This window comes from Trachurus trachurus, assembly GCF_905171665.1.
Source record: "Trachurus trachurus genome assembly, chromosome: 24".
NCBI lineage: Eukaryota > Metazoa > Chordata > Actinopteri > Carangiformes > Carangidae > Trachurus > Trachurus trachurus.
This window is the reverse complement of record NC_139910.1, coordinates 10,778,593-10,796,965: the sequence shown is the minus strand read 5'-3', so window position 1 is coordinate 10,796,965 and position 18,373 is coordinate 10,778,593. Positions and strand designations below refer to the sequence as shown.

General features: G+C 41.5%; 3 protein-coding genes across 4 annotated transcripts in view; 1 reads left to right on the top strand and 2 right to left on the bottom strand.

Moving 5' to 3' along the window:
* Positions 1 to 4: 4 nt before the first annotated feature.
* Positions 5 to 4,835, top strand: tram2 (translocation associated membrane protein 2; the record flags this gene model as incomplete). The annotated part of the gene is made up of 9 exons (XM_084000235.1): positions 5 to 118; positions 1,162 to 1,278; positions 1,438 to 1,496; positions 2,110 to 2,194; positions 2,346 to 2,416; positions 2,673 to 2,777; positions 3,041 to 3,184; positions 3,608 to 3,765; positions 3,997 to 4,835. Coding segments are annotated over 9 exons (930 nt in total), but the record flags the coding sequence as incomplete, so codon positions are not given.
* Positions 4,836 to 5,743: 908 nt separating this feature from the next.
* efhc1 (EF-hand domain (C-terminal) containing 1) lies at positions 5,744 to 8,790 on the bottom strand (the record flags this gene model as incomplete). The annotated part of the gene is made up of 9 exons (XM_084000234.1): positions 5,744 to 5,925; positions 6,167 to 6,380; positions 6,537 to 6,677; positions 6,801 to 7,027; positions 7,211 to 7,397; positions 7,570 to 7,719; positions 7,828 to 8,115; positions 8,196 to 8,414; positions 8,725 to 8,790. 9 exons carry the CDS (start codon positions 8,788 to 8,790, stop codon positions 5,744 to 5,746), a joined length of 1,674 nt encoding a protein of 557 aa, XP_083856360.1.
* Positions 8,791 to 11,261: 2,471 nt separating this feature from the next.
* The window catches only part of eva1aa (eva-1 homolog A, regulator of programmed cell death a), a gene marked incomplete at its 3' end in the record, with an annotated part of 70,560 nt that continues 63,448 nt past the window's right edge, over positions 11,262 to 18,373 (bottom strand). The window contains exons 6-8 of one of the 2 annotated variants that reach the window (XM_084000601.1): positions 15,618 to 15,761; positions 13,213 to 13,410; positions 11,262 to 11,641 (exon numbers count right to left, since the gene is read on the bottom strand). In XM_084000601.1, coding sequence (XP_083856727.1) covers positions 11,262 to 11,641; positions 13,213 to 13,410; positions 15,618 to 15,761 — 722 coding nt within the window. The remainder of the gene's footprint in view (positions 11,642 to 13,212; positions 13,411 to 15,617; positions 15,762 to 18,373) is intronic. The other variant, XM_084000600.1, reaches the window with a different exon arrangement.

Genomic DNA, 18,373 nt, shown 5'->3' with positions numbered 1-18,373 from the left:
GTGCTCAGAGGGAGAGGTGACGTTGTACCATTACGGATGGAAGGACAGCGCCACCATCCTCTTCTATTTCTTCATCGCCATCATCCTCCACGCCGTAGTGCAGGAGTATCTTCTGGATGTAAGTAGACTAATTTAGTGTCAATTAATCACAGAGACATGGGAGAAGTCATAGAAAGCAATCAGTGATCCTTTGGCATTTTGTCAGCAATATACACCGATCATTTTTCTCTAATTTCCTGCAAGGCAAATTAAATTTGGTACAAATTTCCATGAAAGACTTGCCACCATTTAATCCCAAATAACAGTCATTCATCACTGATTTATTATTGGAACCAGGAGAGTGGAAAGTGTGCAAGTGTACCAATTTAACCTGAAGTTCCAGGATAATTAGTGCAAAACTGTGTAGCTCTGTCTATGAAGCAGTTTCGTAATGATTAGGAAATTATTCAGAAAATTACAGACCAATAAAACAAAATGTTACAAAATACGTTATCAACAAAGCTGCATCTTGATTTCTTAACTCCACTTGTTATTGCATGATTGAATAATATTAGCTGTGTTGTGATAAACCTGAAAAATACCTGCTGTATGGTCTGTTTAATGTTCCCACAGCAGCCCAGGGGTGTGCTATTAATATATTCAAGGATATGAAGACACTGTATACTGAAACCAGGATATGAGCTGTTTCCCCCTCAGGTGTTTGCATACGGTTACACTTTGTCGCACATCAAGAAGAAAGGGTCAAAACCCACCACATCAAAAGCACAGGAGCAGCATGAGCCGGCGTGCTGACTGTCACCGGGACTAAATCACACTGAAAACAACAGGCTGACACGGCTACAGTGGTCTGGTTAGAGTTGTGGCTACAGGAAGAGAGAGGGTAGCACTTGATCCATCTGAAAGTACCAGGCCTTGTGTCATTGTTTAGAAATAGGGCAGCAACGAGGGATGAGGTTTTATTTTAGCTCCATCACCACGGTTTCCAAAGCGTCTTGAAAGGAATACCGCTTCAGCGTCAGCCATAAATAGTATCGGCTGTCTTTTCTTGTCCCAGTTATTTCTGTTAACTGTGACTCTTCCTTGTGCATGACAATGACATGCCGTCCGCTCTGACTGGAACCAGCTGCATTCACACCGTCTACTGTGTTGTTCATGTTGCAGAAAGTGAACCGGCGCCTCCACCTCTCCAAGAGCAAGAACACCAAGTTTAATGAGTCGGGCCAACTGTGTGTATTTCACTTGGTTTCTAGCGTGTGGAGTCTTTACATTCTCATAACAGTAAGTGAGATTTTACTACAGTGACTCATATTTCATTTTCTTGTGTGACAACTAAATGTCACATATACACATATCAAAACTATAAGTGTATTTAACTTAAGCACATAATACACATGAGCAACAGTAATGAAGCAAGCACATGTCCCTCTCTCCACACAGGAAGGATATCTCCTACATCCCAGCAGCCTTTGGGAGAACTATCCCCATGTACACCTCAGGTATGACAGATGTTGCACTGTGTTTTATGTTGCACACATATCAACACAAGTAATGTTGGCAAAAACAAGAAGAAAGAATATGACATGGTTTGTAGATTATAAAGTTGTTTATCTCACTAGAAATACATAACAATAATCCATGTGTAGGTTCATTTTATCTATAAAACCACCAGCGCTTCAACCAATGCTCCGTTTTCTTTATCACTTAAACTACAGGTCATTAGTAGTTATTTGGTATTAAAAAAACAAACAAAAGCCCAAATCTAGATTTTTGTTTTGTATTTAGTTTCACATCACACAAGTTAAAAAAACAAAACAGAAAAAAGTAACTGTGGGCTGCAATTTAGATAAACTACAAATGGCATAAAGACCATGCACAGCATGAACTTGATATCTACTGAAATATTAAAAGTATTGTATTAAAATGCAGGGGCTGTGTCAAGGCCAACTTGCAAGATATGACAATGTCATGTCTCCCGCATCCACACTGCACACATTCCAGCTGGGGGCGGGGGATTAAAAATGACTAATTCAATGTCGATTACAGAGTGCTTCATCAGGATTCATAGTATTCACCCTTTCTCCTGCTTCCCTGTCTGTATCTCTGTTCCAGGTTTCAGGTGAAGTTTTTCTACCTCACTCAGCTGGCTTACTGGCTCCATGCCCTACCGGAGCTCTACTTCCAGAAAGTACGCAAGGTCAGTAAGGAGGCCCTGGGAACTAGAAGAGCTGTGTGTGCGTGTACTCTGCATGTATGTGCACTGGATGGAAAATAAAGAAGAACAAAAGGCTCCGGGGTTTTAAAATCCAGTACAGTGTCTTTGCTAATAAAGGCTGTTTGTGTTTCAGGAGGAGATTTCTCGCCAGCTGCAGTACATCTGCCTGTATCTGCTGCACATCTCTGCAGCCTATTTGTTAAAGTAAGCATCTGACACCAGGACTCTTTTTAGTTTTATGATGCAAATTCAAAGTCCCATCAAGAAAAATACGCATGAAAATTGACAAAAGAAAATAACAAACAACAAAGAAACTTGGCAAATTTCAAAGTAATGTGTTAATCACCCTGACTCAGCGTGTGACCTGGACCTTGTCACTTCCAGAGTTGTTCACCACTGTTATTATTTCTCGTGCCACCTCTGTCTGACTGTCTCTGCCTGTCTTTGCTTTCCTGTGCAGTATGAGTCGTGTGGGTTTGGTGCTCCTCTTCCTTCAGTATGTGTCAGAGCTGGGCTTCCACATTGCCAGACTCTTCTATTTCACTGATGAGAACCATCAGAAAATGTAAGTAACCACAGAGTTTAATGCTTTTGGCTTATCAGAATATTTGACTCCACCAATAGTGTATTGATATACCATAAGTCCTTATCACAAACGCTCAAGTGTTTTGGCTCCATTCCACCTGGATATTCTCTAACCCCTCCCTAAGCTGCTGTATCACGTGTGTTTTCAGTGTTTTTCCCCTTTTACAGTTCATTTTATTGAAGGCCATTGGCTCAGCACTTTGTTTTTTATTGACCATAACCTCCCTATGTGTTGTGCTTCAGGTTTGACCTGTGGGCAGCCAGCTTTGTGTTTACACGGATGGTCACTCTGACCCTGATGTTCCTGGCTGTGGGGTTTGGTTTGGCTCGCTCCGAGAACCAGGGGCTGGACTTGGAGATGGGCAATTTCAACACTGTACTGATTAGGTAAAGTCAAATCTGGGCTGAAAAAAACATAGTGTTTATTTCGTACATTTATGGATCATGATTCATTTTGTACTATGACTTTTACAGCTACCGGTACATTACACTTATTGTTTTACAACATAAATTCAGTGGATTTACTGAGGAGTTTATTGACAGAGAAGGATTACAAAGTAAAACACATCTCCACAAATTGTAGTAAGTATAATGTTATATTTCAGAATGAGAATATTCATTAAGGATACCTCTCAAACAGGGGTTACTAGAGCAATTCAAATCTGAGATGCGTTTCCAGGAGAAATGTAAGAAAAAGACAGCATATGCAAGGCCAGAAAGTAATTTCATAACTTCAGCGCGCACACAGTGTCAGGCTCATTTTCCAAAACATACACTTCCACTAATCTTCTTGCCTTGGGGCCCCCCCAGGATGACTGTTCTACTGCTGGTATGTTTGACCCAATCCTGGCTGCTCTGGAAGTTTATCCGCTTCCAGCTGAGGCGCTGGAGGGAGTTCAGACACGAACAGGCTGTTCGCAAGAAGGCAGCCCCAAAACAACCCCTACGGACACTGAAGAGAGACTCGCGTGAGTATAAACACCCCAGTCCAGCGTGTTTCATAACACAGTGTTGACTCATCTCTTGAGTAACAGCTATAGAAGAGTAGAAAAGGACAACAACACTTTCAGAATATTGCAGTTTTAAGGAATGTGACTTGTTATGGTTCCTTACTTAAAACAGCAGATCACACTTATGTCATGACATGTTTTGCATTAGCAGATGTTCCGACTTCTCATCTGTCTCTCTCTCTCTGCCAGTTGGTCACCATGAAAACGGAGTTCTTAAGGCTGAGAACGGAGCGTCTCCTCGGACCAAAAAACTCAAATCCACCTAAGATAACATACAGACTGGCCTGAACAGTGGCCTTAGCCCAGGCTAAGGTTTTCTCTACAGCGAAACAGGGAAGCTGGCGGCCAATGGCCAGCGGGCTTCTGGTTGGCTATGTCCTGAGATGTTACAGAGACTCAGTCGCCCCAGACTTAGGCTTGAATGCTGGAAAATGAAATCCAAGGAAATCTCTCGAGCCCAACAGACATTTACTCTTCTCATCATATCAGTATTTTTATACACCCACGCGGCCTGCTATCCCACCCTAAGGAACACCATTGTATGCAGAGTGACGATTAAAATGTAAAGTGAACAAGTTGTGTGGCACACGGTACTGTGTGTCAGTGTTGAATGTGTTCAATGCATATCCTCATACATAAGTACTGTACTGGTTGTAGTTTTGTCTGATGTTGCAGCTGTTTGCAGCTCTTGCCATTGAGCCGGCTTTGCTTGTTTTCTGGTCTGATCCATTTGGAGCAGTGAAAATGTTACTGATGATATGCCATAATATGAGCTTACTGTATGCTGGCCCAACCGTGATCCCTTCCATGTCAGGGAAGGGACTTTGGCCAAAAAAAGTAGACCTGGGCTCCTCCCAATGATTTATGTTTTGTCTAAAATCCTCCATTCATCACTGGTCACTTCACAGATATGCATCAAGTATGTATGTTGGATATTACCGCATGCCATTCCATGTTTTTTTTTTTTTTTTCCTTAAATTTTTTTTTTTTTTTTTGTTAATTACTTTATAAATAAACAATGCAATTTTCAGAAATAAGATGTGGACTTTTTGTCTGTTGCGATCATATACACCTGAAACATCAATTTCCTGTTGTCACAATGTCTTCATAGAAAAATGCTGGCATTGTAAATGATCTATAACTACTCTAAACTAAATATTCTTTCCACAGACCTTGCACAGCTTTGCTTTTCAAATGGGCAAATCTCAATGGAATGGGGCTTAACAAAGCTAGCTTAATGCTACTGTAATAATAGGGTGCTAGAAGCATCCCTGTTTGGCCCTCACTGTCTGTTTATATGGCTGAGGGCCTAGGCCTACATAAATTACACTACACTTCAATATTAACTTACCAATCTAAAACATTCAGCAAGCATTCTTTCTTTTTCTTTTTTTGTGTGTGTGTTTGTTTTTTGTTTTGTTTTTTATTCATACCCCTGCCAGAATCATGAGACAGAAAGCACTGGGCTACTTCGGTTATTATATATATATAGCCTCATATAGCCTCTGTCTTTCTTTTTATTACTTTGATTACTTAATGTAACAATGTCAGGTGCCCATTTTGTATGTAGCGTTTTTTCTACATATAATATATATAATATTTATATATTATATAAATACCAGCAAGCAAAAAGTAATTGTATTTCGGTCATTTGCATAGGTTGTCATATTTCATTAGTCAGTGCATCCAGTATACTGTATATTAATTGTGTTAATAAACAGATTCATTCTCTTGTATACAGATTTATTGAGCAGAGCGCAACACTTGGAGTAATCTAGCCTTCCCTGGCATCACGGAGACGGCTCTTCTACTTCATCACCTGATAAAGAAAAAAAAGAAAGAAGTTTGGGCTTAAATTGCTGTATATTATTAGTCCACAAGTTTTCTTTTTATTAAAGTGACAACTACTGGACTAAAAGTATTATTGACAGGTAATTCAACTGATCTGTTGAGCTGATTGTTTATCGTTTTGGTCACCTGGTTGGTTATTTGCAGTTCTTGCGCCCAGCTTCTGACGCAAAGAATCCAGTGTCTCAGAAGGGATGTCGCTTGAGTTTTCCTCCAGGTATGTAAGCACGTAGTGGTCAGCATCGGTCAATACAAAGCGGTGGCTAAAAACTGCAGCAACAAACATGAGAGAGAGGAGACGTGGTTAATATCAAATCAAAATCAAAACACACTACAAGTTGAGGTTTTGTGTTTTGGTTTTGATCCCTGGAAAATGAAAATGTAATTATAATTCTGGATTACGCTTAATTTATGGCAAATGTGGTACCATGATCTACAGGTTACTGCTTGCTTTTTGTTTCTTTGACAAAATATATGGTATCCAGATCCATGAAGCCATGGAGAACCTCACCCTTGATAGTGGCTCCAATAGCAAAGTCTGCAGGTAAGTAAAACTCAGGATTTTGCACAGTTGAGCCCGGCTTGGGAACACGCGTCTTCTCCAGGAATTTGCCAGCGAGGAGACCAGAGTTGCGAGTGGGCTTTTCAAAAATACTAATCATGTCGTTGGCCAGGAAGAAGGACAGAATAAAACGTCGGTCTTCATCTTTGGGATTTTGTGAGACCTGGAATGTCAATAACAAAGTTAGCGGCTTTAAAATGTGTCAGGTCAATCAATAAATCATTGTGTTCTTCTGGGCTAGACCGTGAATTACACTGTAGAATGACTTTTAACTACATAGGCAAAGAAGCAGCACAAACACCCTTTAATGCTGCCTCACCAGTCTGGCACTGTAGCGCAACACTTTGTGGTCGTTCTCCAACATCTTCACCAAGTTCTTTTTGGGAGCCTCAGGGATCAGAGACAAACAATTCTGGAGCGAATCTTCAAGGGAACCAAAGCCATTGTAGGGAGGAATCTCCTGTAAATATAGACAACATGGGTAATGGATTAGATCAAATAATTATTGATAATTCCTCCAAAAGTACACACATCAAATGCAGATTACACAGTTTTTACACAGAAATAGAGTTTATTTAATCACCTTCTTTCTGTTCTGAGCGGTGTCAGTCTTCTTTGGTACCTCAGTGGGTTTCAACACAATGTCAGGATGGTTCTTCTGGAAATACTCCTTAGTGTAGCTGTCACAGTCATGCAGCAAAAAACGACGGCCTAACAGAATCATCGTTTGACCCACTTGGAAGTCTCTGGGTGAATAGTATTCGTCCACTTCATCGTTTGAGACCTCCAGCACACAGCTGGGGAAGTTCTCTGGATAGAATTTAAGAAAAAAAAATGGCCACACTTGATCATTGTGCCTCTAAAGATCTGCATTTTTCAAAAGGTGATTCAGAGAGCATCTGACTTTACACTGCTTCACAGTCAGCACAGCATCAGTTCATAGAAATTTAACATGAGAAAATGTATATACAGTGACCTGGCATTGCATTTTACCAGCTTTGATTTTCTTGGGCAGTCTGTGTCTTCGCATCAGGACAGGGAAAGGATCCCAACCGCTATTGGGTTCGTGGATCTCTCTGATCTCCACCGTGTCATCCACCAGGTAATAGTGAATGGCAACTGGCTTGGTTCCCCCGCACGGAGAGTCAGAATCATCCCATAAGGCAAAGAAACGGAGCACCTGCCCAAGAGGGGAAAAAAAAGCCTGATAGTAAAACTGGAATGTAGCGTTTATAATTGTCGGTACAGTCATACTACAGGATATGGTTCTCCTGCTTCTCTGTTGATAGCTGTCCAGATTCTGGTTTGTAATGGTTACCCACTGAGTTAGGAATGGAGAAAATTTCCTTTACCTTGCGGTCCATAGTGAGAAACTGGTGCATGTTGTCGAATTCAGAGGGTGTTGTGAAACAAGGCTGGGGGAGGTTGCAACGTTTGCTGTAAGGATCCACTGGTGTCGGCTCAGGGTCGTTTAAAGCAATGCCTTCACTTTCCATAAATGCCTGTATGTGGCGAATGAGCAGTAAAGACAGAAAAAGTATATTTTCAACAACTGACAGCTACATATCAGCAAAAAAAGGAGAAAGCCTTCACATAGGTGAGTGCTATACCTGTGTAAAAGCATCACACTGTGTGATGTGGTACTTGACTCCATACACCTCCAGGTCCACGCCAAGGTTAAGGTCTTTCCACTGGTAATATTCTCCATGTTCGTTTTTGGGCAGAAGCTGCCGTTTGATCCGTTTTCCCTGCGGTATCCCAGAATTTTCCACCGTGGGCTCGTAAATCAACATGCTGTCATCCTCTAGGTAATAGTAAATGACCACAGGGCGCACACGGTATACCTCATCAGGAGAAAACAGGACGCCCTCCTCAAAGTATGCATAAAAGCGCAGCACCTGTAAGACAAGTTGACCAAGTTGACCAAACAAAATCACAAAATACCAGTCAAACACTTCCAGGCAGTCCTACTATATACCTTCTTGTCAAGGGCCACATGGGCGGGGATGAACTCTTTGGAAAGGCTCTCATCAGACCCATAAGTCATGTCTGGTGTCTCAAAGGACAACTCGTTAATGTCCTGCTGGATCAACTGCTGTGACAAAAGAGGATCCTGTCCAATGCCAACAGTGGGGCGCCGGGGCAGAGCATAGCCGTTCTTGTAGCTCAGTGTCTGTGGCCGATGGAAGGCAGACTTCTGCAGAAGGAGATCAGTGAAGAGCATTTAAATTAAATACAGTATACATATGAAATATCACCACCTGATAATCCAATAGCTACATAAAACACCACAATAAATTAATCAATCTCTCTTTCTGAATGTTAATTTTTTTTTAATGAAAATGAATTACAGATGCAGGAATGACATGTCTACAACATACAACAGCAGCTTTTTATATAGGACCTAATAAATTTAACAAAACATTCATTGTTGGTCAAACGTAAAATCCTTGCGCTATGTCGAATTTGGGGAATTTAACGTAACGTTATAACGTTAACGACCTTACCGTCACATCCCGAAATGTGTTTCCCGGTAGAAATGGTAATCCATGGCTATTAAAATGCGAAGCCATTACTCCTAATTCCTCGGCTGCTCAAATTGTTGAATTTTATGCTGTTATATCCGTGCACTTGTTGGATTTAACCGTGTTTCTGTTGTGTCAAGGGACAGGCAGACCGTGGTAAGTTGATGGTATCCATGGCGACGCCACAACGGAACCCCCCCCAAAAAAGTTTAAAGAGAAAAAAGTAAACAAACATTTCTGGAAACTAATTTAGCGAAACTTCAGAATAAAAGCCCAATGGAAAAAAATCATGTACTAAATCAATACTCTCAAATAAATGCATTTATTATTATTTTTATTTTTATTTATTTTTTTTAAGTAAAAATATCTTTCCTTTTTTGGTTGTAAAAAATAATTTACTGAGCCATTTATTTCCAAAATCAATCAAAGAAGATATATGTTTTTAAATGATTTGTTTTATAAATGGTGACTCTTAACCTTACTACTCACACAAATTGTATGTCCTGATTTTTTACCACCAGGGGGCGAGCAACACCAATACATCTCTACTGGTCCACAAGTTATAATAAACACAGGCTTGTGTGTATACTTTCCATATTTTCACATACATTCATAAAATAATGTTAATATAATAATGATGTGATAATGTAATATAATTGCAGTTGTTTTCCCTGAATGTCACAATACACTGCAAGCATCAAGCATAGTTGGATGATCACAAAGTCACTGCCCATTACAGTGACATTTAAAATACAAAGCCTTCAGAAACGACTGTAAAGAAGAGTGGACAGGTTATTTCTGAAAACAGTTTATTCCAAGCACAGGAGTCATATTTTGGTCTCAATTTACCAGCTATTGGCACATTTGAATCCCACCAATCAAATTTAAACAAAATAACTGTCATTATAAAAACTATATAGCCTAGCGTGTCAGTCTTTATGTGGATGACCCTAATATGTCCTGTGTGCTCTCAATTAAAACTCTCAGTCTGGAAAATAACAAGCTTTTTATGAAAACTAAAATTGTTTCTATGCTTGAATCCAGGGCAGCACAAACAGAGCTAGATTGACAATAGCTTATATTGCAATGTGATTAAAAAGAGCCAATTTTGTTCAGGTGAATACATTTTGCAGTGCTTGTTCCTTCTTCAGATGGCCATGAGCAGTGATTACCACAAGCATCTGTTTAGCACTGGTGTCTTTGAAAATAGGGCAGACCTGAAATTCACAATTTTCTATGAGCGAGGACCAGAAAAAAAAAAAGGTTCCTGACAAATTCACTTGTACAAAATTGGCACAATCTTATTACGTACATTTAAATCTGGTGAGATAGCAAGTGCAACTTTAAACAGAGACATTCAGGTTTTACACATGCCCCACTTCAGCAAAGCAACAGTAAAAGGTAAAATGAAACACAAATATAATGAGATAAATTTGATATTTCCAATTCATAAATCATTTGACCAGTTATTCAGTGATACGCCAGCTGCACTCCTGAAAACAGTGTCTTAATAGCTAGAAAAGGCACTGCACTGTGAATTAAACATATTGTATCAAAAATAAGGTTAAATCACAGAAACCTCTTTGAGGCTCTTTATATGATATTTCTAATTCTTTTTCTTTAGATGCTGACATAGCTGTTTAAATGGGCTGATCCCCTTCTTAGGAAGCAAATACATCAACCAAACACAGAAACACTAGGATTGCATCCCTGAGGTGCCAGACAACCTTCGCCAAGTATAAAAATAGCTCATAATAAACCATACTTGAGAACACAATTACACAACATCAATAAACTATTAAATATTATAAAATATATTTCATATGGGTTGAGATGAATTCCCCCAAAAATATCTTTTGGTTTTTTATAAAGTTCAAAAGGCAGCATGGTTATTCACTGTGGAAAGATTGTCTTACATTGTCCAGTACACTGGGCTCTGCTTTTATGCTGCCCCTCCGGGAAGTCCACACTTGAATACTGGAGGGTACTGAGCATGAAGCTCCAAGTGTCACAGTCTCTTGCAGCTGCCCCGCCCGCCCGCGCTCTGTATGAAACAGACCCATGTGAGGCCTTGGTCCTTTAGTCACTATATAGTCTCTGCAGGCCAGTGTGTGTCTAAAGAAGCTAACCCATAAATTCTCCACTTCAAAAAAAAAAAAAAAAAGGCCTGCTGAGGTCACGGTCAAGGCGGTGTAGCCTTTCACCCCTCTCTCTTCCAGCAGAAAGAAGCAGCTAAGTGGCGTGCTTACCATGCAGTCAGCTTATTCTCTCACTAAATGGGGTATAGCTTATGATACCCAGAGGAATATGCCAACCACCAGAGAGGGAAAGCTCTTCTTCCCAAGCCTGTAATACCTCCTACTTTTTTGAATCAGTGGGAGTCCACAGTTGCAGTTGTGTGCTTGCTTATAAAGCTTCATCGGGGCCTCATGTCTTGCCCCTTTCCAACCCAAGTGCATCCTCAAATGTGTTTAAGTCAAGTAAGCTTTCTACAAAAAAAAAAGCCTCTTAAGCAGTGCTCAGTAATACCGGTTGAGGCTACGTGTCCCGGGGATGTCCGGTTGCCCGTTCATCCAGATCTCTCGGATGATCCTCTCCCTCTCCTCCAGCCTCTGCGCTCGCTCTAGCTCCTCCGCCGACGTGAACACGTTCATGTTAAGCGTGCGTTCGAATCGCCGGTGTCTCCGCGCCGACAGGTCCGAGGTGGTGTCCCAGTCCGAGTCCGAGTCGCTGGAGTCGGAGGACGAGTCGGCGGGACGCGCTCGTTTCTTGGCGGCGGGCCGCTGGCGGGGCTGGCAGTCGGTGCGACAGGAGATCTGGACCACCAGGGCGAAGAGTGTGAGGAAAAGGCCCAAACACACGCCGCAGACGAAGAAGAGCGCTGCCCTCTCTGGGTGGTCTGTGATTAAGGGGAGAAAATGAGAGAATGTGAGATATTGAGATGAGGGGGGAATTTTTTTCCACTTTCCTGTGTCCTGTTCATTCTGCTGCGTCAGAGAATATCTCACTTGATGGCTCACTCACTTTAATGAGGACTGGCTGCAGACTCACAGCTCATATGACTCACTCGCCTGGCTTTGTCTGGTTCGGTTATGATGTCTGACAAATTATGCCAACGCAGCTCTGTGTTCTGTTCTGTTCTGTACTTCTCCTTCTCCGGGTCTTCAGAATAGCATCTCTGCATGTTGTTACACAGTTCAAGCTGTAGGTGGACGAGACTGAGCTGCTTCTGCTTCCCTGATCAATTCACAAGCATCTCTAACGAGGCCTTTGCTTTGAAGCCACTGCTCTGTCCTGCAGGATTGTAGGCTTACTTCTTTTCTTTCTTGGTTGCAACCACAAGGCAACAAGGGCTTTGCGGTATCTATGTAACCTGGTCTATGAATTGTACCTACTCAGGTGAATGGAAAAATGTGTTATGTCATTTAAATGTACTGTTATGTCTGTCTTGTGTCTTTATGGAATGCAGCTGTTGGTGGCATTGGATTGTCCAAGACAAATTTCCCTCTGGGACAATAAAGTTCATATTGATTGATTGATTTCACTCTACAACAAAACTCAGGTCAGAGGTCAGATCTCCTGAATGAATTTCAGATGCTCAGCTGAATCTATCTATCTATCTATCTATCTATCTATCTATCTATCTATCTATCTATCTATCTATCTATCTATCTATCTATCTATCTATCTATCTATCTATCTATCTATTATTATTATTATTAATCTTTATTGCAGACACAACAAGCGGTCCATATCAACAACAGACATGTTATGTTATGTTATGTTATCTATCTATCTATCTATCTATCTATCTATCTATCTATCTATCTATCTATCTATCTATCTATCTATCTATCTATCTATCTATCTATCTATCTATCTATCTATCTATCTATCCTCAATATAACGTGTGCAAATGAATGCAGATCATAAAATGTTCTGGCAGCCTCTATGTGTGTGAAATCTTTTGAAGAGGTTCAAAAAGAGGCATATTCTCTTCAGTATACAGTGTTCGGCATATATGTTTATTTGACTGTATGTAATATATATTACATTGTGTAAACTGTTTATTTGAGTGACCGAGTGGGAGGTAATAAAACAGGAAATAATCCAAACTACTCAAGCATCTGGAAGCAGGTGACTGGCAGTGTGTAGTGTGTGTGTGTAGTCTCTATCTTGCTCAACATCTGCATTCCTGTGGCCCACATTTACCTACCTCTCAGTCGCAAGGAAAAAGGAAACGGGGGGATTTTGGTAGCGCACCACACACACACGCGCGCGTACCACACATGAAACCATACACTGAAACACCAACACCACTGAATTCACCAGCCAAGAAGCAGAAACTGCTCCTGAGTCTGAGCATTTAGATCCAGGATAGTGGAGCTGTTCTCCACAGGAGTTTTCATTATTTTCTATAGGTTGTTAGTTTCTTGGTTGCCTGACACAAGATTAAATCAGTGTTCCTACCTGAGACATAGGTGTAGGCCGCCAGTGCATTACTGATGAGGGCCATGTTGGTGCTCGAGGTGTTGATGATGGGATTCATGCCTATGGGCCGAGTTGGACTTGCTCCACCTCCTCCTCCTCCTCCTCCTCCTCCTCCTTCTCTTTCAGCTTCTGAAGACTTCTCCTCGTTGGGGTTTGTCTCCCTAATCTTCTTCTTATCTGCAAAAGACATCAGCACAGGAAAGTCGAGTGTAAGAGCACAAAGCAGGACAGCGGGTAGAATTCTTTCTTTAGTTTTACGTGTAGATATCGAGATCAGAATCTGCGGCCCCACAATGAGTGTGTGCACGTACAGTCATACTATGACGGCGCTGCTTTGGTCATTTACAGTAAAAAGGGGAGAATTTATTGTCTCCTAAGTATTGTGACTACAGCGATCAGACCGCTGACTCAACTCAACGGTGGTTTTCGATTTTAGGAGATACGCTTCCGTTAAAAAAAAAGATGTATCACACATAATGAAACACACATGTTCGCAGAGGAGTTGTGTGATTCAGAGGACAACACAAGCAAGCACCCGCTTCTGTTCAATTCATTCTGACTCAGGTCATTAAGAAACACAGAGCCACATGGGAAAAGTTTGTACATTGGCAACATCTCAAAAAGCTTCTCTCCCCCCAAAAAATCTCAGAAACAGATCTATTTATAGATGGGAACAACAACTTCCTCCTGTGGATTTCCATCACAGCACGGCTCCTTTCAGTGTTTACGTGCCGACTTGTGTTGTGTATGAAGGACTTGAGAAGTCGGGCTGAGAGATTAAAGAGGCACAGAGTGATTCAATTACTTCGATTAGTAAAGAATGCCCATTTTTCTGAGTGACAAAGTTGTTTGGTCGGGATTGTGAAACCGCTGAGAAAAACAACCTTAATCTAAGAGACAAAAAAAAGAGCATGAGCTGTGTGAACAACATCGTCCTACTTCCACATTTGATTATTTTTGTCAGTGCAGGTAACCGAGCTTTGGTGAACTGTCGCACACGCCAGCAGCCTCTAATTGCAGAGTGTGTCAAGGTGTGTCAGCCTCTTTTTATCTGATAAATGCAGTTTAAGGTGGAATTGCTCACTGAGGAGGTAAATGTTTCCACCTGGACCCACTGCTGCGGTGCAGACATCCACCAACACTCAACCACAATCCCTCTCCTTAACACACTTCACAATAGCCACAGGTTATCAACAGAAAACACTCACAGTGCTAGAAATACTTCTTATACACCTGGGTAAAATCCTTTTTAATCATTATATCACTTATTCCTTATTTGAAATGATAGTCATTGGGACATTTTAGCAATAGTGAATTTGTGTTGAAATGCTTTATCAGGAAAAAAAGACTACCTTCCTCATTTGAAATAAAACACAGTAGGCCTATTTCATGTTTTCAGCAAAGTAACACTGACACATGAACTACGCTGCACACACCCCAGTTGGCACACACACACACCTTTTGGGGACGCCACATGTATCAGCCCATATGGGGCCCTTGAAGGCTTCCTGTGGGCAACTAAAACAACTTGGCAAATAAAAAAAGTTTGGTATGAAATTGTTACACATTCATTTCCTACACTCAACTTGGGGCCCCACCTGTACCCCGCATGCCACGGTGGTACTGGGGCCCACAGTGGCCCCACACGGGCCCTAAACGGACATGTTCACTGGGACATCCTGTTCCGCCTTCATCTCCCTTCTCCGCATGTTTCATCCCATATCGCTACATCAGATCCAAACAGGTTTTTCCGGATGATCTGGAGTTTTTTTGAAACCGGTGCAAGGAAGCAAAGTCATTCATGCATTGTTTTTTTTTGGGAGCTGTCAGCACTGCAGCACACATCTCTTGTCCACTCCCTCTCTTAACTCCTCATTCATTCGTTTATCCTCCTAATCAGTACAGTGCCGGTGGCTCAGCAGAGTAATTAGTGTGCTGGACGCAGGCCACCATCCCTCATGAATAAATCTTTGTTTAACTTTCCTTCCTTGCTGGAATCTCTTCCTTTTTTTTCACTCTTTCATTTCATTGTTCTCGCTCTGTCCTCTCCCTCTTTCTCTCTGTGGGAGTTTGACATTATAACAGACTGATTTAGACTGTGGTCACATGTAAGTGCAATCATTGGTTCTTGGAAAGCAGTATATTTTTAAGACCTATGATCATAAATGGTCCAAACCAATGGCTCTGCTTGGGTACATATGGAAGCAGTTGAACTTGTGTGACATTAAATATACATACATTTATGCCCTGACTTGGAACCTGACCCTCCTGTTCCTCTTGAAGCCTGGGAGGCCTCGTTACTGTTTATTGTTAACTGCTCTCCGCGGGAAGTCGCGAGAGTGTGTGTGTCTATGTGCGAGTGAATAAGCTAATGTGTTTGTCGTTTTGCTCACCTGGAACAGTGTCAGGGCTTTTGACTGAGCTCCCCTCTGGAGGGCCGTCTCCTACGATGTTGGGGTCATGGGCGCTGGGCGGCGGGGAGAACACCGGAGGTCTGGGGCCCTGCTCCTGGAGCAACTTCTTTGGGACTTCAAAGAGAAAAAAATAGGGGAGGGGAGTTATGAAAAGAGGGAATGAAAGAAAAGATAAAGAACAATTAGACAGAGATATATAACAGTCCTTTCAGTTACAGTTCTGACAAGATATGCAGGTATTGAAAACAAAAATGGGCTGAGAGAAAACACATAAAGTGTAATGATCCTCTGAGGCTTTATCACTAGTACAGGAGCCCCCTTTTTATTATAGGTCTCATTGCCATGCTCCTTCTGGCAGGGGGACTGCCAATGGAAATGAGCCTTTTGGCTATAATTGGGTGCATTTACATTTTATCTTTTTTTAAATGTTCATTAATGTAGAATTACCCTATCGAACAAATAAAGGAAAAACTAAACCAAACTTTCACATACAAGTAGTCATGTGATCCATTGTTAACATACAACATTAAAACAATAACTTTTTAACATTGTGACTGGCTGTTGCCTTTCTCCTTGAGAATAACTCTAAATCATTTGGTTTGTTTTGACTCTTAATTTGTAGTTTGAATTATTTTCCACAGCTTCATGGCTTGACTCCAATATTATGGCTGATCGGTGTAGAGATATTGGTCGCAATTACTATAAAAACGTAAATATCCAAAACATTCTTGGCAAAATTATACTATTTGTGAGCCAGGCTGTTTTGACAGATATTGATAGTGACAAAAAAATACTGACAAATGGCCTTTAATTTTTCTTCAGAGCCAAAGTCGACAGAATCAAATATGTTGGTCCGAAAACAAACAGCAATCATTCACATTTGAGAAGGTGGCACAAATGTCAATTAGTTTGGGACACGATAGACATGACAGTGGCATTCAACATTTCAACATTTTTTACATAGCTCAGGCTCACAGCTGTGACCAGAGTCTGTGTTGTGGCTGATTAAGAGTCATGTTAAAGGCTAAAACAAAAGCAAAACATGCTTCAACGTGGGAGTATATTATGACACAAGAGGAAGGAGCGATAAATTAGACAGATGTGGACAGCATCACACCGGTGATTCACACACTCCCCCTGACCTTGCACTCTAATTCCCGAAAGTTAAGCAGCCCCCACCCCCCAGCCTCACAGTGTCCTGTGAGTCAGGGAGTCTGCAATCTTTCCCCCTGTCGCAAACCCACAATGCAGTGGGCTATACATTCCTGCCCGCTCACATGTGGTTTTGGAGGCCGGGCCACGCTCCGGTCACTATGTTTGTCTGTGGTGGTGATTTATGACCCAGCAGATGACAGTCTGTCCAGCTGTCCGTCTGTCTGACGTTCCAGCATTTTCACTGCTGTGCACAAACAAATAAGCCGTGGAAAAAAAAAAAAAAATCTGCTGCCTGGTTTTCGCTGACATCAGTAGCACTAATAGCGAAATTGTGACATGTGATTTGAGGTAGAAGTGGACCATTTGTTTAAAGGCCGATGAAAACACACGCTGATCAAATTTCCAGAGACGGACCCTGGCAGTGGTCCAAGAGCCAATCAAAGTGCAGGAAGCAGCACAGCAGACCTCACAAAGCTCCCCAGCCTCCACTGGATACTACTTATACCTTGGATGCATTGCAAGATTTTTCCAGTTGTGAGCAATGATGAAAAGATTTATCAGGAGCATTTGACATCTGACATTTACAGGTTTACAACCTCAAGCGAGCTCTTACTTCTCTGTCATTTGTGCCTTTATTAGACAGGAGATGGTTCAGATTGACGAGTGATAAACAACAGAGTGTTGGTTCCTCTATAAAAATGGCAATGTTGCAGTTTCATGATGTGTGTGTACACAACACCAGAAACCAACACACAACACTGTGCTGTCGTGGTGGACACATAACAAGCTGTCTTTTAAAAGCATGTACCTGAAGATGAAGAATTGATGGCTGCCACTTAGGACACACCTGCACCTGCACTTTGCATTGTTGTACAAATGCAAACATGGAAGTCATACTGCATATCTGCACACACACACAAAGAGAAAAGAAATGCATAAATTGTGGTAGAGATGTGAAGAGACCTGAGCTTCAACAGTCTGGATAGATTTTCAGATTAGACTAATGTAAATGCAGTTGAAGTTTTACATCCGCACTCACACACTCTCACAAAACTTACATCAAACTCAATACCTATTTTTTAAGCCAATAAAAACTTCACAAAACCTCAAGATCTCAGCAAGAAGTTTCACTATGGAAACTTCCTGTTCGGGTTTGAGTATTATGAAAGATTACAGATTACAGAGGGACTGGTCCCAAAGTACAACGTGTTGTATTTCATTGTGACCTTGCCAACTTTGGATTGCATGAAAGAGATTTGAAAGCTTCACTAACGCAAGTCAGGTTTAGAGAACGACTGGAGCTGCAGTTCCAGTGTGGAGTGTGCAACTGAGACCGACTCACTTGTGAGAAAGAGCCAGCGACGCACATGTAAGAGGAGAATTTCTGATGCTATCTTACTGTGGAGACAATCAACAAAGCTAAGTTCAAAGAGCTCTGGTTGCCACGAGTGACCAGAGCAGGAGGTGGATGCCTGACTAGGAGATGTAGTAAATGATTTCCCGGTCTTTATTTCGATCTGCTGGTTCACCTTCCTGCACTGAGGGAATCTATGGAAATACCTTTCTGTGAT